General features: G+C 37.3%; 1 protein-coding gene across 1 annotated transcript in view; it reads right to left on the bottom strand.

The window, feature by feature from the left end:
* The window catches only part of LOC146523034 (uncharacterized), a 102,260-nt gene that overhangs the window by 72,439 nt on the left and 6,163 nt on the right, over nt 1-23,658 (bottom strand). Inside the window, exons 2-16 of the mRNA XM_085154638.1 lie at nt 22,655-22,692; nt 22,134-22,236; nt 21,134-21,475; nt 20,515-20,808; nt 20,276-20,421; nt 20,039-20,149; nt 17,450-17,536; nt 14,646-14,744; nt 14,259-14,348; nt 13,083-13,175; nt 12,109-12,183; nt 11,333-11,428; nt 8,508-8,591; nt 7,334-7,396; nt 2,519-2,581 (exon numbers count right to left, since the gene is read on the bottom strand). Of these exons, the coding sequence (XP_085010764.1) occupies nt 2,519-2,581; nt 7,334-7,396; nt 8,508-8,591; nt 11,333-11,428; nt 12,109-12,183; nt 13,083-13,175; nt 14,259-14,348; nt 14,646-14,744; nt 17,450-17,536; nt 20,039-20,149; nt 20,276-20,421; nt 20,515-20,808; nt 21,134-21,475; nt 22,134-22,227 (1,737 nt within the window). The 5' untranslated portion in view covers nt 22,228-22,236; nt 22,655-22,692. The remainder of the gene's footprint in view (nt 1-2,518; nt 2,582-7,333; nt 7,397-8,507; nt 8,592-11,332; nt 11,429-12,108; nt 12,184-13,082; nt 13,176-14,258; nt 14,349-14,645; nt 14,745-17,449; nt 17,537-20,038; nt 20,150-20,275; nt 20,422-20,514; nt 20,809-21,133; nt 21,476-22,133; nt 22,237-22,654; nt 22,693-23,658) is intronic.

Raw genomic sequence — 23,658 nt, forward strand, 5'->3', positions numbered from 1 at the left:
ACTCCGATACTGAAGAAGACAACTTCATGGGCTTCAGCGAAGATGATTAAAGTGACTTGTGGTTTCAAATACAGGAAAAATGAAGGTAAATAAATAGCGGTTATTTTCTCTTGGTTCTGTTCCGTTTTAATCAGCAAAGTTGCTGCCGTGTTAAAAGGCATTGTTCGGAAAGAATCTGTTCAGGTCATACATGTACATTTACAGTACAAGATTGTTCTGTACATGCAGTAAATATCTAATTTTTCATCATAGATATCTGCGGCTTATAGCCGGGTGTGGCTTGTATATCTTTTTTTTTTTTTTATTTAAAAATAGAGCAGATGCAGCTTATATACAGGTGCGCTCTATTGTCCAGAAAGTACGGTATATTGTACGATATGATGGTGAGGAAATACTGATGTGCACTTTCTTTTATTCATAAAGAGAGTTGATTCAACAAATACATAATGTTTATGGAAACACAAACCTGACTTTTGTTCTCCAACTCAGCCTTCAGTAACTTTGTTGTTGCTTTCACCTCCTCAAGATTCCACTCGCCCTGAAATGTTACATTTAAGACACAATGATGAAAACACAATAGGAGTCAGATTAAAGCTGTATTATGTAAATATAAGGGAGCTGATGTAGCATGATGTTAACAACATTAAGTGTTGAGGGGTGATGTCAACAATCTTGCAGTGGTAGGATTTCAAAGTTGTGTTTGGTTAATAACACACAAACTGCTGCTGGACAAAACTGCAGGAATATAAGTGCACAGGTCTGTGATCATTGGGAGGATGACAGCATCACATATGTCCATGTTTACCTCTGTCTGCTGAGAGATGCTTTCACTGACCTTTGTAACAAATCTCTGCATGTCCGTCTGAATGATTTTATCCATCACTTCCTCAGATTTAAACATCTGTCAGAAAGACAGACAGATGTTGATGTTTCTGCAGCTCTTTGTTGATAAAAGTGACAAAATTATTGAATCTTCACACTGTGAGTAGCATATTTTCAACCATTGTGTCCTCTTACTCAATCTGATTGGTGTGTTTATTTGAATGATTATTCAATTACAGTCACAAACTCACAAAACTGAAGTCAATTTATTTCTTAAGCACTTTATTTAAATTTAAATTGGTGCTACTCTGCTTCGAGTTATGACCTTGAAAAATAAAAATAAAAAGCAGCCTTGTAGACTAATAATAATAATAAAATAAAAATAAAATAATAATAAAAGAAAGGACTTTTATTAATTCTGTCAATGTAAGCTTTATAGAATAATTAAGAATTTACACAGGACCAGAGCTTTTACAAGGATACTGTAGCATACAGTTGAAACCAAATACTTACATACACCTCAGAAATGTATTTTTTTTTTGTAAAAAAAAAAAAGTAGAGTAAACATTTTTGGTTTTTTTTCGATCAATAAATCAATAAAATAAAACTACGGATACTGGATGCCTGTGCTGGCATTTCTCCTGTGGTGTTGCAATCAGTGTGTGAAGAGTGGGAGAAGAGGGTTGCATTGACAATCCAACACAATGGGCAGCACATCGAACACATTTTATAAGTGGTCAGAAACTTGTAAATAACTCATGAAAGAATAAAGTTACGTCGAAATCAAGCAGACAATTGTTTTTCTTGTGACATTACCAATAAGTTTGATGTGTCACATCACAGATAATAATGTACCACAAACAGGACTTCAATTTCACCAACCATTCCCATGTTATTACAGTGTATCCATATAAATGGCCCACCCTACACACACACACATATACATACATATATAGTAAATTCAGAATGTTTATAACTGAAAGACAAACCTGATCTTTGGACTCCATCTCCTTCTTCAGTTTCTCTACTCTGTCTTTCACCTGCTGGAGCTGTTTCATGATTTCAGTATTCTTCTCTAACTGCAGGTAAAATGTTACATGAAGAAAGAGCAGGAGGAAGAAATGTTCATGTTTAAGACACAATAATGAAACACAACCAGAGTCACATTAAAACTGTATGATGTAAATATAAGGGAGCTGATGTAGCATGATGTTAACAACATTAAGTGTTGTGGGATGATGTCAACAATCTTGCAGTGGTAGGATTTCAAAGTTGTGTTTGGTTAATGACACACAAACTGCTGCTGGACAAAACTGCAGGAATATAAGTGGATGACAGCATCACATATGTCCATGTTTACCTCTGCCGTCTCACTGATGCTTTCACTCACCTTTGATTCCAGGGTAGGAAATGTTTCCATCAGCGTTTTAATGATTTCATCCTTCTCCCTCTCAGAGTTGATCATCTGTGAGAAATAAAGGCAGACGGATGTTGATGTTTCTGCAGCACTTTGTTGATAAAAGTGACAAAATGATTGAAGCTTCACACTGTGAGCAACATGTTTATATATAGAAATATTTTAACAGACATCTAATAAACAAAATTATTTCTTAAGTTTCCTTCCTTACTGTTTGCAATACAGAGATAAACAGAGTTTGGTCAGCAAATTAAGAATGTTTATAATAGAAGAACAAACCTCGTGACATTTGGATTTGAACTGATTCTTCAGTTTCTCTGCTTTTTCTTTCTGTTGCTGGAGCTGATTGATGATTTCAGTATTCATGTGAAATGTTACACGAAGAAAGAGCAGAAGAAAGAAAAGCTGATGTTTAAGACAATCATGATAACACACACAACTAGTCACAGTTACATTATGTAAATATAAGTTGGTTCATACAAACAAGAAATGAAGAAAAAATTTATTTATTTAAATGCTTTATTTTTAAATAATTCAAATAAATGAAGGTCCAAAGGATATATGTGATTTTGAATGTAGTTTCCCAAAATAAAAGTAGAAAAAAACAAAACAATAAAGAAAACGCACACACACACACACACACACACACACAGACACACACACACACACACTATAACATGTATAAAATGTGATTTATGAAAAAAAGAGCAACAATTCACAGTTTATCTTTTACTTAAGTGCAGCTAGATTTCTGTGTCACTAAAAGGTTTTTGGTGTTTTTTTGTTTGTTGGTAAAGTTTAAAAGCATAAGTGTCAGAATTAAACGTAAAAACAGAAAAACATCTCTTTGAATGTTTCCCTTTTTTCATCGTTCCTCTTTTTCTCATTCTTGAGTTTATTTTCCAGCTCCAGACACAAGGAAGAAACATCACAGATTTTAACAGGGAAACAATATTTTTTTAGTACTTTATGCTTTTGTCTTGTGCATAAAATTACATATAGTATTTTCTTTTCTTTTTATTGGTCTGTAGGACACAAACTTTGTTTGCAGCTTCATCCATGTTGTCCTGTAATGTTACATACCAAACTGCACCACTAGATGGTGGTGTCATAATAATGCAGAAGAATGATAAACCTGCATAGCTGAATGTGCCGTTACATGTGTGTTTATGCGCTGCATTCATCCAAAGGCACTTGTTCCTTGTTGAGGACGTTTCATTATCAGCCACTATTACATTTTGGCAACGAGTGACTGCAAACGTACATCAATCCAACAGGTAATGCCTGAAGCACAAAAAAGAGCTGCTTTACTTCACTGCTTAGAAACAGAAAGACAAATAAATTTCTACTCACTTCCAAGGGAGTGGCACTCCAATTTCGTTGTACTTTGTACAATGACAATAAAGGCTATTCTATTCTATTCTATTCTATTCTATTCTAAATACAGGTGACACTTTTGCCTCTGCTGTTGCTGCCCTAAAACAACACTTTTTACTTAAAGTAAATGTTGTTGTGGGAAGACAAGCTTTCAGAAAGTGAACACAAGCTTCACATGAGTCATTCAGTATGTGGCCAGCTTGTGTCACCTTGCTTGTGAGTTTGATTACAGAACAGAAGAAATAATCAGCTAGTTGAACGTGTGTTTAACTCCAGGATAGCAGAAAGACTCTTGCTTGAACCTGATTTGTCTCTGCATAAAGCTGCTACACTGGCAACACAAACTGAATCTGCAGTTCAACAAACTAAGTCCATAGTTTGTCTGAGTTTCATGCTACAAAATTATCTAAGAACTTTTTCGGCTGTTGTTCAAACAGTCATCTAGCTGACTTTCATCAGTGTCCTGCTGCCAGAGCTACTTGTAAACTGTGTCATAAAGTTTGCTCGTGTCTGCTGATCATCCAAGACAAGAGATGTTTTGCAAGTCCACTTATTAAAACTGACTGTACTTTACTTAACAGACCCTTTGCATGCATCACAAAGATTACAATGCAGCATAAATGTGAGCACAACTACTTCCTCAGCTAAGGACATCCATCTGATTATGGACACAGGCTCAACAGTTTCTAATTTGCTTAACCACATCTAGAAAGAGCACTTCAGTGATACACCACTAAAACCACCTGACCTTCAACTGATTACATACACAAAGAAAATAATTCCTGTGATAGGCTGAACATCACAATTTTAGGCAACACTGTTCTACCCCCATGTGTTGCTCCTACTGCTTATGTGATCTCTACAAACGCATCACCTGCTTCTTGTATCCCTGCTTCGTCAGATATTGGCTGTTTGCATAAAGTCAAAAAACTTTGACAAACAACTCACATGCCTCTGAACGAGGCAAGATTTTCTTGTAAAACAAAGGGGAGCCTAGCAAAAAAAAGTTTGGGAACTACTGTTCTAGACAAACACCAAGGTCCTCTCTGACTATGGCCGCCGCCCTCACATCTTACATACACACACAGACAAAGACACTCCATGACTCTTACATGTTGCCCCATCTTACAGGCCTATACCTTCCCTTCAAGGAAAGAGATTTACGACTGTTTTTCACTTAGCTGTTGCCCCCCTTCTTCCACAGACGAGCAGGACGCTGCTGAGCACCAAAGGGATTCATAGGGCTAGAATGAGTATGGCTCGCTGGTCTGCCCAACTATGATGTTATTTACCACCCAGGTTCTCTGAGCCATACAGCTGACTGTCTATCTCGTCTGCCTCTGCCTGTTTCTTCCCATCTCTCCTCAACTCTTTGCTTTGCTCTCACAAATACAAAGTGTTTGCCTGCCTCAATCAAATCACTTGCACCTTACTACAAAATCCATAATGAACTCTCAACTCTAAGTAATTATGTTCTCAGAGGCTCAAGGCTCATTGCACCATGTTCAGTGAGACCTAAACTGATCGCACTAACACATGAAAGTCACCAAAGGATTGTGAACACGAAGCAAAGATTAAGAGACTTCTACTGGTCGCATTGACTGACTCCTACTCCAAATGGCCAGAGCTTGCCTTTTCATGTTCTGCTAACACTACTGATGTTATTCAGTTTATCTCATCTGTCTTTAGTCCTCACAGCAACCCAGAGAACATTGTAAGAGAACACGTTACACAGTTTACCTCTGAATTGTTCACCTCATTCCTCCAAAATAGAGGCATCTCACAGCAGAACATCTGATAAATAAATGAAGCAAGTATGTGTGACAACAACACACACCGTCTCGGTGAGGTCAGCAAATGTCTCTGCACATTTTAAACCAACAACAACACCCTGCAATAACAGACAGTCTTCACCCTGATGAGAAAACACTGAATCTCAGAGTGACTGATGTCTGTAAAACTCTGAGGAGAGTGAGTGTATGAAAGGCAGCAGGACAAATTCAAGGACGAGTACTCAGAGAGTGTGCTGACCAGCTAGCACACGTCCTTGCAGACATCTTTAACACCTCGCTGTGGCAGAATGTTGTTCCATCATGTTTCAGATCTGTCACCATAACTCAAGTGCCCAAAAAATCCACCATCATGCGTTTTGCCCTCTGCATTAACTCCCTTAATAATGAAGTCCTTGTAGAGTCCCTTCCACATCAGTCTTCGTACTGGCCAAACCGCTCCACAGAGCGATGTCCTCTGCTCATTACCTGAGCTTTACGAGAACAGTCACGTATGAAAGTTGTTTGTTGGTTGATCATCCCCCAGGAGGTGATGAAAAAACTGACCCCTCCCACAGGTATCAACACCCCCATGTGTATCTGGCTGCTGGTCTTCCTCACTGACAGAACTCACTCTGTGAGAGTGGGAAAAAGGATCTTCAACTCCACCTGTCTCTCCATTGGCTCCCATCAGGGCTGTTTACTGAGGCCGCTGCTTTTCACGCTGCTGACACATGACTGCAGCGCTGCAACTTCCTCTAATCGCATGATTAGGAACGCAAATGACACAACAGTGGTGGGTCTCATTATGGACAACATAGATCTGTCCTATAGAGGACCGGTGCAGTGTCAACAATCCTGAATGTCAAGAAGACCAAGAAGTTGATCATCAACTTCAGGACAAAACAGTCCAGTCATTCACCACTAATCACTGACAACAGAGCTGTGGAGGTAGTCAGCAGTGTCAACCTTCTGGGGGTACAGATAACTAAGAAGTTAGACTGGTCACCAAACACATCAGCACTGGTTAAACAGTCTCAGCAGTGTCTGAGCTTCCTGCTTCCTTCCAGGACTTCTCTTCCATCCATCCAGGATGTCGAGCACAGATGCTGTCTCAGCAGAGTCCATAACATCATCAGAGACTCCGCCCACCCCCACCATGCACTGTGCTCCCTGCTGCCCTCTGGAAAGAGGTTTAGCAGCATCAGGACCAGGACAGCCAGATGTTACAATAGTTTCATTCTCCAACCATCAGCACACCAACCACCCACCCAGTCTGATGACGAGTAAATGCACCACAACTTCATTCTGATGTGCACTAACTGTTCTGAATGACAATAAAGTGGTGATTCTGTTCTATTCTGATAGGTTTATACAAAGAGATTAAATCAAAGCTATTTTATGTAAATATAAGTGAGCTGATGTAGTCTGATTTTAACAACATGAAGTGTTGTGGGACGATCTGAAAAATGTGTACAAGGTGGATTTATAAGTGCTTTTGTGGTCAATGACACAGAAACTGCAACAATGGAAGGAAACACATATGTGTGTGATTACACAATACAATCACACATTCATACAAAAAAAATAATAAATTAAGTTCTATATAGAATTAAGAGCCTGCTATGATATAAATTACAAAAGGACGATCCCAAAGAAACACATTCATTTGCATTTCATTATTAGTTCATAATTAATTGAGTATTTTAAATTAACAATGTTGATATAAATGAAAAGAGGAAGATGATGAGTTTCTGCATGTCAGCACTTTCTTTGGATGTAAACATGAATTATAAGCTTGCTCAACATATAGAAACAGTTACTTTTATAGACTTTTGGTGTCAAATAAACAAACTAATATCTAAAGTTTGCTTCATAAATCTTTACAATACAGAGATAAAGAGAGTTGAGTCAGTAAATTCTGAATGTTTATAATGGAAACACAAACCTCACGATTTTTGTCGTCCAGCTGCTTCTTCAGGTCCTTTGCTTTGTCTTTCTCCTGCTGGAGCTGATTGATGATTTCAGTATTCATGTGAAATGTTACATAAAGAAAGAGAAGAAGGAAGAAATTTTCATGTTTAAGACACAATAATGAAACACAACCAGAGTCACATTAAAACCCTGAATTATAGCTGTATTATGTAAATATAATTTGGCTGATAAAAAAAGCAAATAAATTAAGACCCTAAGGAAATATTTGAGTTTCAATGTGTTGTCTCCCAAAATAAAAGTGATTTTTGGTTAAAAAGATAAATGCACAAAATATAACATTTATCAAGTCTGATTTATAAAACAAAGAAAATATTAAAATATTGAGGTTTTTTTAGCTTTTACTTGAGTGCAGCTGGATTTCAGTGTCACTAAAAGGTTTTTGGTGTCTTGTGTTGGTCAGTAAAGCATCAGTGTCAGAATTAAATGTACAAACATAAAAGCATTTTTTGTCTTTTGCCTTTGATTCATCGTCCCTACGCATGCTCAATCATCCAGGTAAGTTTTCAGTGGGAGAAACCTTTCGTCACTCATCCAAGTGACTTCTTCAGTCTCAGCTGACTGTAGGTTTCCCCAACCTTATAAACAGTACATTTGCATAATGACTAATACGAGCACCACTGAAGGAACAATGGGCTGTGAGGTCAGATCCTTGATCAACATCATCATATTTAAGGAACACGTCTGTTCAGTGACAAATAGTTGGAGATCAACATATTCCTAAATAAAAAATAAACAAAGAACGATGTTGCCACGTTCTTCGGTCATTTTGCTGTTCAGTTATGTCCTACAGCAACTACGACAACATTTGTAGACATGTTCCTAAATTTATGTTTCAAATCTATGAGGCACCACCTGGAAAATAAGTGAAAATAAACACCTTCAAGCACGGAGAATACAAAAGAACAAAGATTGTTGTTAATAAATGACAGTTAATCACAGAATCACTGCAAACAGGAGATAAATCAGCCTAAAAAATTATAATCAGTACAGCTCTGCTTATTTTCAATGAATTATATAAAATCAGAATTTCTGAATTTTTCTTCAGAGTGTTTCGATCACCAGAGAAAGAGATCTGATTAAACATGGCAGTCATGTAAATGCAGGAAGTTAGTGTATAAAAAATGAACCTGTTGTTTTGTGAAGTCGAGCTGATTTCTCAGTCTCTCCATCTTCTGTTTCTCTTTCTCGGCTTGACTGATGTTTCCAGAAATCTGCAATTAAAAAGAAACAAAGACAGGGAAGACAAAAGAACGTTTTTATGTTTTTTGTTATAACATGTAGGTGATTACACAGAGTCAACAAATTAATTACTATATGGAATCACAAGTTTGATATGATATAAACTGAAGAATGGAGAACCTACAGAAATAACTGCATTTGAATTTCATCATAAGTAAATTAATTAAGCTTTGTCTTAAATTAAGAGTTTTCATATAAGAAGCAAGTATGTGTGACAACAACACACACCGTGTCTATGAACTCAACAAATTTCTCTGTACATGTTCAACCAACAACAACACCCTGCAATAAAAGACAGTTTTCACCCTGATGAGAAAACACTGAATCTCAGAGTGACTGATGTCTGTAAAACTCTGAGGAGAGTGAATGTATGAAAGGCAGCAGGACAACATTCAAGGACACGTACTCAGAGAGTGTGCTGACCAGCTAGCACACGTCCTTGCAGACATCTTTAACACCTCGCTGAAGCAGAATGTTGTTCCATCATGTTTCAAATCTGTCACCATAACTCCAGTGCCCAAAAAAATCCACCATCATGCGTTTTGCCCTTTGCATTAACTCCCTTAATAATGAAGTCCTTGTAGAGTCCCTTCCACATCAGTCTTTGTGCTGGCCAAACTGCTCCACAGAGCAATGTCCTTGCTCGTTACCTGAGCTTTATGAGAACAGTCACGTATAAATGCTGTTTGTTGGTTGATCATCCCCCAGGAGGTGGTGAAAAAACTGACCCCTCCCACAGGTATCAACACCCCCATGTGTATCTGGCTGCTGGTCTTCCTCAATGACAGAACTCACTCTGTGAGAGTCGGAAACAGCATCTTCAACTCCACCTGTCTCTCCATTGTTTACTGAGCCCGCTGCTTTTCACGCTGCTGACACATGACTGCAGCGCTGCAACTTCCTCTAATTGCATGATTAGGAACGCAAATGACACAACAGTGGTGGGTCTCATTATGGACAACATAGATCTGTCCTATAGAGGACCGGTGCAGTGTCAACAATCCTGAATGTCAAGAAGACCAAGAAGTTGATCATCAACTTCAGGACAAAACAGTCCAGTCATTCACCACTAATCACTGACAACAGACCTGTGGAGGTAGTCAGCAGTGTCAACTTTCTGGGGGTACAGATAACTAAGAAGTTAGACTGGTCACCAAACACATCAGCACTGGTTAAACAGTCTCAGCAGTGTCTGAGCTTCCAGGACTTCTCCTCCATCCATCCAGGAAGTCGAGCACAGATGCTGTCTCAGCAGAGTCCATAACATCATGAGAGACTCCACCCACCCCCATGCACTGTGCTCCCTGCTGCCCTCTGGAAAGAGGTTTAGCAGCAAACCTTTAGACTTATTTTTATTGATTTATTTATATTCTACAGTCTGATGACGAGTAAATGCACCACAACTTCATTCGGATGTGCACTAACTGTTCTGAATGACAATAAAGTGGTGATTTTGTTCTATTCTGATAGCTTTATACAAAGAGATTAAATCAAAGCTATTTTATGTAAATATAAGTGAGCTGATGTAGCCTGATGTTAACAACATGAAGTGTTGTGGGACGATCTGAAAAATGTGTATAAGGTAGATTTATAAGTGCTTTTGCGGTCAATGACACAGAAACTGCAACAATGGAAGGAAACACACATGTGTGTGATTACACAATACAATCACACATTCATACAAAAAAAATAATAAATTAAGTTCTATATAGAATTAAGAGCCTGCTATGATATAAATTACAAAAGGACGATCCCAAAGAAACACATTCATTTGCATTTCATTATTAGTTCATAATTAATTGAGTATTTTAAATTAACAATGTTGATATAAATGAAAAAAGGAAGATGATGAGTTTCTGCATGTCAGCACTTTCTTTGGATGTAAACATGAATTATAATCTTGTTCAATATGTAGAAACAGTTACTTTTATAGACTTTTCGTGTCAAATAAACAAAATAACAAAATTTTGGTGTCTTGTGTTGGTCAGTAAAGCATCAGTGTCAGAATTAAATGTACAAACATAAAAGCATTTTTTGTCTTTTGCCTTTGTTTCATCGTCCCTACGCATGCTCAATCATCCAGGTAAGTTTTCAGTGGGAGAAACCTTTTGTCACTCATCCAAGTGACTTCTTCAGTCTCAGCTGACTGCAGGTTTCCCCAAATCTTATAAACAGTACATTTGCATAATGACTAATACGAGCACCACTGAAGGAACAATGGGCTGTGAGGTCAGATCCTTGATCAACATCATCATGTTTAAGGAACACGTCTGCTCAGTGACAAATAGTTGGAGATCAACATATTCCTAAATAAAACATAAAGAACAAGGTTGCCACGTTCTTCGGTCATTTTGCTATTCAGTTATGTCCTACAGCAACTACAACAACATTTGTAGATGAGTTCCTGAGTTTATGTTTCAAATCTATGAGGCACTGCCTGGAAAATAAATGAAAATAAACACCTTCAAGCACAGAGAATACAACAGAATAAAGATTGTTGTTAATAAATGACAGTTAATCACAGCATCACTGCAAACAGCAGATGAATGAGCCTAAAAAATTATAATCAGTACAGCTCTGCGTATTTTCAATGAATTATATAAAATCAGAATTTCTGAATTTTTCTTCAGAGTGTCTTGATAACCAGATAAAGAGATCTGATTACACATGGCAGTCATGTAAATGCAGGAAGTTAGTGTATAAAAAAATGAACCTCTTGGTTTCTGGAGCAGAGCTCATTTCTCAGTCTCTCCATTTCACTCTTCATGTTCTGTTTCTCTTCCTGGGCTTGACTGATGTTTCCATAAAGCTGCAATTAAAAAGAAACAAAGACAGAGAAGACAAAAGTACGTTTTTATGTTTTTTGTTATAACATGTGGGTGATTACACAGAGTCAACAAATTAATTACTATATGGAATCACAAGTTTGATATGATATAACTTGAGGAATGGAGACCCTAAAGAAACAACTGTGTTTTTAATTTCATTATAAGTAAATTAATTAAGCATCATCTTAAATTAAGAGTTTTCATATAAGAAGCAAGTATGTGTGACAACAACACACACCGTCTCAATGAACTCAACAAATTTCTCTGTACATTTTCAACCAACAACAACACCCTGCAATAAAAGACAGTCTTCACCCTGATGAGAAAACACTGAATCTCAGAGTGACTGATGTCTGTAAAACTCTGAGGAGAGTGAGTTTATGAAAGGCAGCAGGACAACATTCAAGGACGAGTCCTCAGAGAGTGTGCTGACCACAGATGGGCAATAACGCGTAATCCGATTACATTTTCAAGTAACGAGTAATGTAACAGGTTTACTTTTTTGGAGAAGTGATCAGTAATTAGTAATGATGTCCTCTGCTCTTCACCTGAGCTTTACACATCTGGAGGACACAGTCACATACAAATTCAGCATTATGACACCCCCACCCCCACCCCACCCCACCCCCACCTCTGTCTTCTGGGCGATGCTTTCACTGACCTTTGATTCAAATGTAGGAAATGTTTTCATCAGCTTCTGAATGATTTCATCCTTCTCGTTCTCAGATACGATGATCTGTCAGAAAGACAGACAGATGTTGATGTTTCTGCAGCGCTTTGTTGATAAAAGTGAAAAAATTATTGAAGCTTCACACTGTGAGCAACATGTATCCAACCATTGTGTCCTAGTTGGTGTTTATTTTTCAGTGATACAGACTGTAGAGAGTAAAATGTAAAGAATCTAAATTATTTTAATTACAGTCATCAACACACAAAAACTAAAATGGCTTTATTTCTTAGACATGTTATTTAAACACAACTACTGAGGATTAGTGCTACTCTGTGCTACTCTGCTCCAGCTTATGACCTTCAACCACACAAGTCTCATATACTCTACAGTCTAATAGCACATTTATTTTTGTTGTCAGTTTAAGGTTTGTAGAATAATAATGAACTTAAACATAACCACAGCTTTTACAAGGATACAGTAATGTGTCTTTAATGAAATGAACCTGAGCAATATTCTCACTCGTATCTTTGTCTCTTCACACACAGTTAATCACATCAAACGTAACAATAAACAGAAGTTTTAAATCTCACTTCACTTACTGCTATTTGATCAGGTGTGTGATAACATCAATATTTAATATGAAATAAGTTCAAATTTCAACAACACAGTGCCAGTTTAAAAAAATTAATGAACATTAGACCAAATAAATATTCTGCTGTGGTAGTTTCCAACATATTAAACTTATTTGATGACAGACTTTTTTTCTTTGCTGTGGAGCATTATTTACAATGTGTCATCCTATTTTTCCCACATCCTCAAAATCTCCTTAAAGTGGAGGTTACTGTGTTCATTTACTGAGTTCTCATTTTAGACCTTTAGATTTAAATGAATTAGTATATATATATATATATTATTGTATTCATAAGTTGAATCAGCAATTTCTCAATGTTAACGGAAAGACAAACCTCTGGATTTTTGTTCTCCAACTGGTTCTTCAGGTCCTCTGCTGCTACTTTCACCTCCTGGAGCTGTTTGGTGAATTCAGTATTCTTCTCTAACTGCAGTTAAAATTTTACATGAAGAAATGTTCATGTTTAAGACACAATAATGAAACACAACCAAAGTCAAGTTAAGGCTGTAAATAAAAGCTGCATTATGTAAATGTAATAGAATGATATATAAAAACTAATACATGAAGAATTATTTGTAAATAAATGGAGACCCTGGGCAGCTCAGTAGTCTATCGCAGGGCTAACACAGAGACAACAACCATTCACAGCTATGAGTATTTTATAATAATCTATTAACCTCATAGCTGAAATGCTTGTGTGGGTTGCCATGACAACACAAGAAGCCAGCATCATAGATCATCATATCATTTTCTAATTGTTTTCCCCCGTAGGGAAATTACTCCTCTGCATTTAACCCATTCACCCAGTGAAGCAGTGGGCAGCCACCAATGCAGTGCCTGAAGAGCAGTGTGTAGGGACGGTACCTTACCCTACCTACCTCAGGGTAGCCGTTCAGTGGAGTCGAACCCCCAACCTTCCAATCATGGGGCCACCACTCTACCTACTGAGCTATCCCTGCCTCTGTGCTGCCCCATGTGAATACGGCAGCATTTAGATCAAAAATAAATGCACAAACTCTAACGGTGTGTTCACAGTGAATGCGTTAGACGCGACCAGAGCGTCAGGTTTACATGAAAAGTCAATGGAGAAGTGATAACATGCGACTGGGGTCCCGCGAAAACTCAGAAGCAGAAAATGCTCTCAGTTTAAAAAAAAAAACCCACAAAAATAAATAAAAAAATTATTCAGCTGTGGTAGATTCCTGCATATCAAACACTCTGATTTCACAACAGACTTTTTCTTCTTTGCTGTGGAGCATTTTTTACATTGTGTCATCCTATTTTTCCCACATCCATAAAATCTCAGTAAAGGAGGTGACAGTGTTCATTTACTGAGATCCACAGTTTGCTTATCATAAATTATTTTTCTCATATTTAAGACCTTTAGATTTAGATTAGCTTACTTATATTGTACAGTCTGATGGTGAGTAAATACTGATGTTTACAATTATACGATTCACAAAGACAGTTAAATCAGCAAAATCACAATGTTTATAACTGAAAGACAAACCTCTGGATTTTTGTTCTCCAGCTGATTCTTCCATTTATCTGATGTTTGTTGGAGCGGATTGATGATTTCAGTATTCTTCTCTGACTGCAGCTGAAATGTTACATGAAGAAAGAGCAGAAGGAAGAAATGTTAATGTTTAAGACACAATAATGAAACACAACCAGAGTCACATTAAAGCTGTATGATGTAAATATAAGGGAGCTGATGTAGCATCATGTTAACAACATTAAGTGTTGTGGGATGATGTGAAAAATCTTGAATTGTTGGATGTCGAAGTTGCGTTTGGTTAATGACACACAAACTGCTGCTGGACAAAACTGCAGGAATATAAGTGCACAGGTCTGTGATCATTGGGAGGATGACAGCATCACATATGTCCATGTTTACCTCTGTCTGCTGAGTGATGCTGAGCTTTGAGTCCAGTGTAAGAAGTGTCTCCATCAGCTTCTGAATGAATCCAGTCTTTTCCATCTCAGATTTGATCATCTGTCAGAAAGAAACACAGACAGACAGATGTTGATGTTTCTGCAGCACTTTGTTGGTTAAAGTGACAAAACTATTGAAGTTTCACACTTTGAGTAACATGTTTCCAACCATTGTGTCCCCTTACTCAATCTGTTTGGTGTCTTTTTAATGATACAGACTGTACAGAGTAATTTATAAAGAAAGTAAATTATCTTATTTACAGTCACAAACACAAGAAAACTATCGATCCATTCTCTACCACTTATCCTTCCTACTATCCCAAGAAGGTCCTGAGTTCAATTCCACCATCAGGCCGGGGTCTTTCTGTTTGCATGTTCTCCCCGTGTTTGTGTGCGTTCTCTACAGGTACTCTGGCCTCTTCCTACATTTCAAAGACATGCAGTTAGTGGCAATAGGTTAATTAGTAACTCTAAATTCCCTGTGGTTGAGAGTTGAATGGTTGTCTGTCTCTATGTGTTAGCCTTTTGTAAATAAATAGAGACCCTGGAGAGGTCAGGTGTCTATCACAGGGCTAACACTGTATAAAAGGCTCTGAGATTTTATGTTCCTGAAATATTGTTCTGAGTGAGGTTATGGGAAATGACGTAAGCATAAGTTTGATGTGCTGTGCTGCTGCTCCAGAGGGAGAGAGGGTACTTATGGGTCGGTTTTTGGTTATCACCTCATGATGTAAGCTGTGTTCCTGTTTGCAATCCTTCACAGTGATACTCCAAGTGTTAAGTCAATGCCTGAAAGTAAGTTACCTTAAATATGTTTATTTGCAAACTCGGCTTGAATTACTTTCTACTGAGTTATAACCAATGTTCCCTCTAATTTTTCATGTGTCTGAGCAAACACACAAACTCCCTGAGCGATCCCTTGGACCACTGTGAGCAACATTAAACATGTGCACTGTGGTCACGCCAGCATCAAATCCATCCAAGTTACATGGTTTATTAAAATAATCAAATTACAGCATTTACATTTATGTTAGACTACTTTTAATTAACTGCTTTATCCCACTTACAATGAAAATTAAAAAAAAACAACAAATCTTGTTCATGACCTGTGTAGTATGTTAACACTATTGGAAGTAAAAATAACTTGAGGACGCTGTCATAGCCTGTCAACGACATTGAATAGCTGCGTATATGCGAATGTGAATCGCATCACCGGTCACTTACTGACTCACATTGGAAAACCAAATGAATTGTTAAAGTATTTATTTTAATTTCAATTCAGGTTAGATTTTTTTTGTGCGCAGAGACCGTGCCAGCAGTGCGCGATTGCACATGCGCACAGCTTAGAGGGAACATTGGCTATAGCGCGTTTTCATGTGGTGAATAAGGCATGTGCCGCCATAGTGTAGTAATTTTATTCAGCCACACGATGGCACATTTAATGATGGTTAAAAACGGTGAATGTCTCTGCTTGTAGTATGACGTTACCACTGTGTTTAATCTGAGTTCTCTATGTTTGAACCTAGTAATGTAATATTTATTGGTTTATATATTATGTCATGGACATTATATGGATAGATGGATGTGTAACTTTATCTTACTTTATATTTTGAGTTTATATTAGTTGAACCAGTGTTGCTGTAATATATTTGGTCTAACAGTAACTTATTATTTACTACAGACTATTGGCAACATTGAGCACTGAAGTGACGATAAACCAGCTGACTGTGACAGTTCAGCAAAGTGGAAGCCTCTTGTCCTCCTTCCTGTGTTCTGACCAACACACCATCTTGTTAGCTGCTGAACCTACACCACCCCTCACCTATTACTCCTCAATAAACACAGAGGAGAACATTCATTCAAATCTATGAGCAATTCAGAGTAATCTGTAAACCTAACCTCCCTAACTGCAAGTCTTTGGACTGTGGTAGGAAGCCAGATTATCTGGACAGAACCGGTGCAGACACGGGGAGAACATGCAAATCCCAGCCAGATGGTGGATTTGAACACAAGACTTTCTTGCTTCTTGGAAATGGTGCTAACCACCATGCCACTGTGCCATGTTTCACGGTTTTAGATAACTGACAGCCTGGAATGGGCATTAAACAGCACTGGTTAAACAGTCTCGGAAGTCTCTGCACTTTGCATTTTGGATGAGGAGAGCACAGCTTTCTCCTCCATCATCTCCACTTCCTACTGAGGCAGCATCAAAAGTGTGCTGAACAGCTGTGTCTTGATCTGGTTTGACAGCTTCAAGGCCTCAGAGACGAAATCACTGCAGAGAAGATCATCAGGACTTCTCTTCCATCCATCCAGGATGTCGAGCACAGATGCTGTCTCAGCAGAGTCCATAACATCATCAGAGACTCCACCCACCCCCACCATGCACTGTGCTACCTGCTGCTTTATTTATTTTTATATTCGATGATGAGTAAATGCACTGGAATTTCATTCTGATGCGCACTAACTGTTCCAAATGACAATAAACTGGTGATTCTATTTTATTCTATTCTATAATCATAAATAAATGAAATAACTAAATGAAAGAAGAAAGTTGCTACATTTCTGCAAGTCAGTACTTTCTTTGAATAACAACATGAATTATAATTTTGTTCAATGTATAGAAAAAGTTCCTTTTTCAGACATTTGTTAACAAATAATCAAAATAATCTCTTTCATAACTCTTTACAATACAGAGATAAAGAGACATTTAATAGAAACACAAACACACATATGGCAAATAAATAACAAATAACAAATCTAAACCTTTGCTTTAATGTCCTTCAGGATCTTTTCAGCTTTCTCCCTCCTCTGTCGTTCCTCCAGGAGTTTCCCCCTTGAAGTTATTGGCCACTGAGAGATGGCAGACAAACAAAGTACAAATGCTTGTTACTGTACTTCAGTAGAATTTTCAGGTATCTGTACTTTATTTGAGTATTTATTTTTCTGAGAACTTTTTAAGTTTACTTTAGTTATTGCGCATTGGATATTCATCACTTTGAGCCTCCAAACATCAAACCAATTTGAGCCAGATGATGTCGCATAAATACAGATGACATGTGCCAAAGTCAGGGGTTAAAATGTGTTTGTGTGTGTGTGTGTGTGTGTGTGGGGGGGGGGGGGGGGGGGGGGGGGGCTAGCACATGAGTTTGTCACACAAAACGGGCTCATTATTACTTTTGGTTTAACAAAACTGAGTTATTATTTCAGGTCACTTCAAACATCAAATTGCTTTGAGCATAAGCGCTAACATATGACATGCAATGCTGTTTGTTTATTAATCACACGGAGATTTTGCATAAAATGAGATGAAATAGATACCAGAGGCAAAACTGAGTATCATAGTCAGGAGTTTTTTACTTTTTGTCTATATTGCGGTACTTCAGCATCGAGCCAGGTAATTTCATTTCTGTCAGCTCAACAAACATCAGTAAACAAAACATATTGGTGTGCACCAAAAAAGTAGTTTCTGTTCATCTGGATGTTTTCAGTGGGAGAAACGTTTCGTGACTCTTCCAAGTGACTTCTTCAGTCTCAGCTGACTTTATGAAGCAGGTTTCCAGCTTCATAAAGTTACTACATGAGCATGAAACCACAAACAGAACTATTTCTTACCGAAGACGATTAGAAATCCTAACATCCATGTCCACAGGAAAATTAGTCTCCACGTTACAGGCTGATTCACTTCCATTACATTCACGTTTCCTCACTTCTAATATGAAGGAATCCAGTCAGTGAGATGATGTGAGGAAAAAACAAAAGGTCTCCCAACGAGTGTGGCATCTCTTCCTGGAGTCTCCGCTTTTTTCTTTCTTTTTAGTTTTACTGTTGTTATTTTCCTCTCAGATCTCAATTCTCTCACTAGTTAACTAACATAAACTAATGTAAGTCTATCAACCGTAACCAACCACATGACGTCAAGTACTAACAGAAGATGGCGCTAAACATGTTTTTAAAACTTTAAGCATTTTATTCTTAAATCCAGCTTCACAGTTACATCTGTAATGGCCTGGTAATGGTAATGGCCTGTATTTATATAGCGCTTTACTAGTCCTTAAGGACCCCAAAGCGCTTTACATATCCAGTCATCCACCCATTCACACACACATTCACACACATCTGTGTCAGTGTTTGAGGGCTCATTGTGTAAATTAGCCTTTATGTGCGCAGCTTTCACGTCCTCTTAAAGGTCCAGCTGCTGTAAGTCTGACCCTCTACAATGGAGCCAACAGAAAATAGAGGATTTTTAAATGTTCTTTTTTTTTTGTCTGCTCGTCATTAGGATGGAGATTTGTGTCAGTCTGTGGGATTGTACTCTTAAGGATTATATTGTTAAATGGTAATTATGTAAAGGTGGATTTCTGGTTTTGTTATCTAGTAACACAAAAGTAATGTAACACATAGTGTAATTGATTACTCACTCCAGGTAATAAATAATGTAACTTCTACAGCATGAGAGAACACTGGTTAAAGCCACAATCAATAAATCAGCTTATATGACATAAAAACACAAATATGCGGTAAAACCCCTTTTTTTCATGCTGGGTTTGTATTTTTAAATCAATATGTTTCTTTTATTTATGAGCACACCTATTGTCTTTGTTGGTGATGTGTGTTTTCATCAGGAAAGGTTTGATTATATAAAATCATTTAAACAGTATAGCAACATTTTTACCAAAACCGAGACTGTGGTGACATTACTGAAATAGTAATCTAACAATGATAATGTGAAACACATTATTTCTGCTTCATCTTGTCAAAAAATAAATATATTGTTAGTGCTTATTTAGTGCTTATTGTTACTTGTTTTAAATATAGTCTAAAAGGGCCATCTCTGAGTAGAGTCTGAGCCAAGAGTACTGACAGGAAACTACATGCTTTTGCAGAGCACAGGAGGTGCAGACAGAAAGTGAAAGTAAGCAGTGTTTTCATCGAAACTTAGTGTATGTGACCTGCAGCGGAAATATACATATAACCATGCTGGCTTCTAAAACTTTCAGACCTGAGCTTTTGTCTTAGTGTGTTCAGGCCTCCATTTCCAGAAATGTAAAATAAAGATTATTTTTTGAGCTTTGACCACTCTGAGTTTTTTTCTGCCGCCAAAAGAATTCAAAAGAACTGTATTTAATAATCTCTTTAAAATCAAAAGAGGATTCTTTCTACTCAACCTTAGTAAATGTCCAAAATGCAGTTAGTGTCTGTGTGGTAACTCTGTGCAGTTTATTTTTTCTTTTTTCTGTTGATTATTATTTCAGGTACTTTAATTGTGAAATCCTCATTAGTATTAGTATTTCATTTCATTTCTGAAAACAATGAATATCTTGATATTTAACTTATTCATGTTTATCTACTCACGAATGAAGTCTGCTTCTTAGTGTTGATAGAAGAGCTGCTGGTATTGAGTAGCTCTGTCTCTCTGGTTTCTTCAGCATCTACTGTGTCAGTCTGATCCTTTGTTCTTCTGTTGTTCTCTTTTTGAAATTAAAATTAAATAAGAAGGACATGCCCAAACTTGGATTAAAATATTAAACCTCTCATCAGAGTCTCAACGAAAACATTGATTCATAGTACCGATAAAGAATAATTAATCAGTGACTTACTCATGTGTTTCCTCTTTCTACGTACAAGAACAACAACTGAAAAAATTAACAGGAGGATGCAAAAAGCCAAACTAACAGCCAAACCGATGATGACAGAGGAAGAACTGGGCTCAGTTCTCAAAATCTCAAAGAAATCCTCTGAAATCGTACAAAAGAACAAAGTTTGAATAAATTTGGACTTCAGATGTTCAAAAAGTGTTTCTATCATAAATGTAATAATATAATTTGAACCTGGAACATGTATGTGTGTCTCTCTGCTCTGGTTGGTGTTCCTCTGTTGGACTCTGCAGGTGATGTTGTTGCTGTGTCTCTTCTCCACAGTCACTCTGCTGCTGACAGTATAGAGGTCATCAGGACCTCTGAGGGTCTCTGTAGGTCCAGCAGAGAGGAGGTTTCCCTCGCCGTCCAACCACAGCAGCTCAGGCTCTGGATACCAGCCTGCAGACTCACACTGTAACACCACTCCTCCTCTGTTTTTGTCAATCCCTGATAAACTGATGACAGGTGAGGTGGCAGCATCTGATGCTGAGCAAAAGAAAAAATGAAATTTAAAAGTCAAGGGACATTAATGATATTATAAGATTCAAAAATATACGTGTGTACCTGTAAAGCTAATAGAGTTTCTAAGTTTGGTCACTTACAAAGAAATGAACTGTCTCAAATTTTTATGTCAAGCCTTAATTTTAAACAAGGACAAAAGACCATCAACCAAAACCCCAGAAAAAAGATGTTACAGGATCAATTTCTTCCAATTCAACCTCTCCATCACCATGGGCAAGAACAAAGAGCTTTCAAATGATCCCAGGGACAAGACTATACAATGCAAGACCATCAACATGAAGCTACTTACCAACAACTAGCTTGACTAAAGCTTCTTTTTCCAAATCTGGAATATAGCATTTGTATGTCCCTGTATCTGTAAATTTCACTTTAGAGATTTTTAGTGAAATATTTCCATACTTGAGTTCATCAACAAACAATGACGTCCTTCCCTTGAAAGAAGGATTTTTTAATTTTTCGAGTTCCTGACTGGCACGTGAAACATAGACAAATCTAGGGTCAAGTAAAGATCTTGTCCACTCCAGTGTCTTTGTAGAAACATCGTATGCAGGTTCCAGATGACATGGCAAAATTACATCATCACCAGCTCTTGCCACCAGTGCCTGAGATGGACCAATCAACTGAGGCTGACCTGAAAACAAGTAATCATAATTCTTAAATAAGAAATGGCCAGAAGGGATTGTTTTTAGCATTATCTCACAATATTTTTTTTAAATTACTGAACCTAAAGGTGTGATGTGGAGACTCGATGCATGTAAACTGTAAACTTTTATGTTCACTCCAAGTTGTTATTTCCCTTTAAGAGACAATTCACCTCAAACTGTCATGTATTTATGTCTACACTAAATTGGTGCTGGCAGAGCCCAACAGCATCACATGGCCTCTGCCAGTGGATCATGGAGGATGAGTGAAGAGCATGAATGGATTCTAAATATCACAATCACTATGAATTTGTAATGGGCTAAAATTGTTTCAGCAATTCCCTGCAAGATGTATCTGTGCAGTCAGCCATGTCTCTAACAAGCATCTTCTCTGATTCTAACTATCATGACTATTAAGATTATTGTGGGTGTCAGAGTACAGTGTATGTTGATGTATAATACTGTATACCTATCCTATTCAAATACCTCTGCTGACAGAAACTGAAAAGCTGTTCTGTATCCTGCCAGTGTGACTTATTAAACATGGATCTCAATGAAGGCGTGTTTCAAGCACAAATATAAATAATTAAAATGTGTGCTTCAAATATGACAAAAAACAACAACAATATTTATTTATGTATTAATTACCATTACAGACATCCTTTAGGAGAATGATAAAGATCAGAACACTGAAAGCTTTGAGCAGTGGTTGAGGAAACAGTCTGTTCTGCTGATGAGCCATCCTGCACCTCTGAAAATAGACAGATAACATTAACACAATAGAAACCACTGCTGACTGGAAAATTCTGTTTTGTGTTTCAGTAACATAAGTTGTACAATTAGGACTAAATGAATTCCTGGGAGGAATTCTTTGTCTGTCATCTAACTTGCATATCTACATAAAACATGCTTTTTTTTGTAGCAGTACTTCACAGAGTGTAGATCATCCTATCTATACTGCCTTATGCAATTACAGTACTGTCACCTATTGTAAAGTTACAGATACATCTGGTTTATAGATTCACTTTTTTGACCTACATGAAAGCTTCAGAACAACTCACACTTGGACTATATTCTTCAAACCAAGTTTGACTCTAACGGTTTTAACAGTTTTTTAGACAGAAGCTACATGTCCCATTAATAACAACATTAAATTTAGAAGACAACACACCTGTTGACTGTGTTCTCTCTGCAACTCACTGAATTACTGTGAAAGAAAAACAAGTACAAATTATCAGTGATAGTTTCACTTTCACTGTCCTTGTGTAGGTGAACTTTGAGGCTGTTACTAAGTAACACATACGTTTCATAAACACTGCAGCAGCAATAAAAAAACACTGTTAGTGAGGACTGTTTCTTTGTTAGCTCATAAAGAGTTTGTGGTTGTTTGCTGTATTTTTGCTGCAGGGAGCAGATTTGCTGATAAATCTCTTACAATCTTATAGAAATGTGAAAGTAAGAGTTAAACTGTAAAAAACAAAATAAAAGAAAGAAAGCTCAGACAGTGTTGTCCATTTGGTTTACCCCAGTACAGATTACTCAGAGAAAATCAAAAAAAAAAAAACAGTTTGTGTCCCTGGCTCAGCTGCAGGGGAGGTGTGGGTCACGTCAATAAATGCTTCACAGTGATAAAAACATATCAGTGTGTTGGGTCAAATTTTATATGTACCATGGTTCATTGTACCATGTGTCCACATTTGCTGGGTATGAGCTTGAAAAAGCTTTTACTTTTGTTAATTAATTAATTAATTTTGACTAACACTCAAAAAATAAATATTGAACAGAAAACAATCCTGTAGAGAACTGCCAAATGATTAAAATGCTTTATTTTAGGATTATGCAGTTCTGTTATTCCAACTTACAGTTTTTCTCAAATGCTAAAACACAAAAGCCAGTCCTCTAAACCAAATGACCAGTTGTCTAAACACATTTACTAAATCTAGCCATCATTTACCAATATCATAAACACATGTCACATGAAGACACGGTTCAGAGAACACAATCCTCCTTCGTCCTAAATCTAAACACATCTTCCCTTGCTAAAACAGAAGTTGCAAAAGAACTCTGCTCATATTCTCAAATGAAAGCTCATGTGATGCAACATGCTTGCCACAGTCAGCAATATTTGAACACAATGAACACACCTGGCGTCATTCATTACACACAACGACTC

Source organism: Neolamprologus multifasciatus, chromosome 3, assembly GCF_963576455.1.
Source record: "Neolamprologus multifasciatus chromosome 3, fNeoMul1.2, whole genome shotgun sequence".
Taxonomy (NCBI): domain Eukaryota; kingdom Metazoa; phylum Chordata; class Actinopteri; order Cichliformes; family Cichlidae; genus Neolamprologus; species Neolamprologus multifasciatus.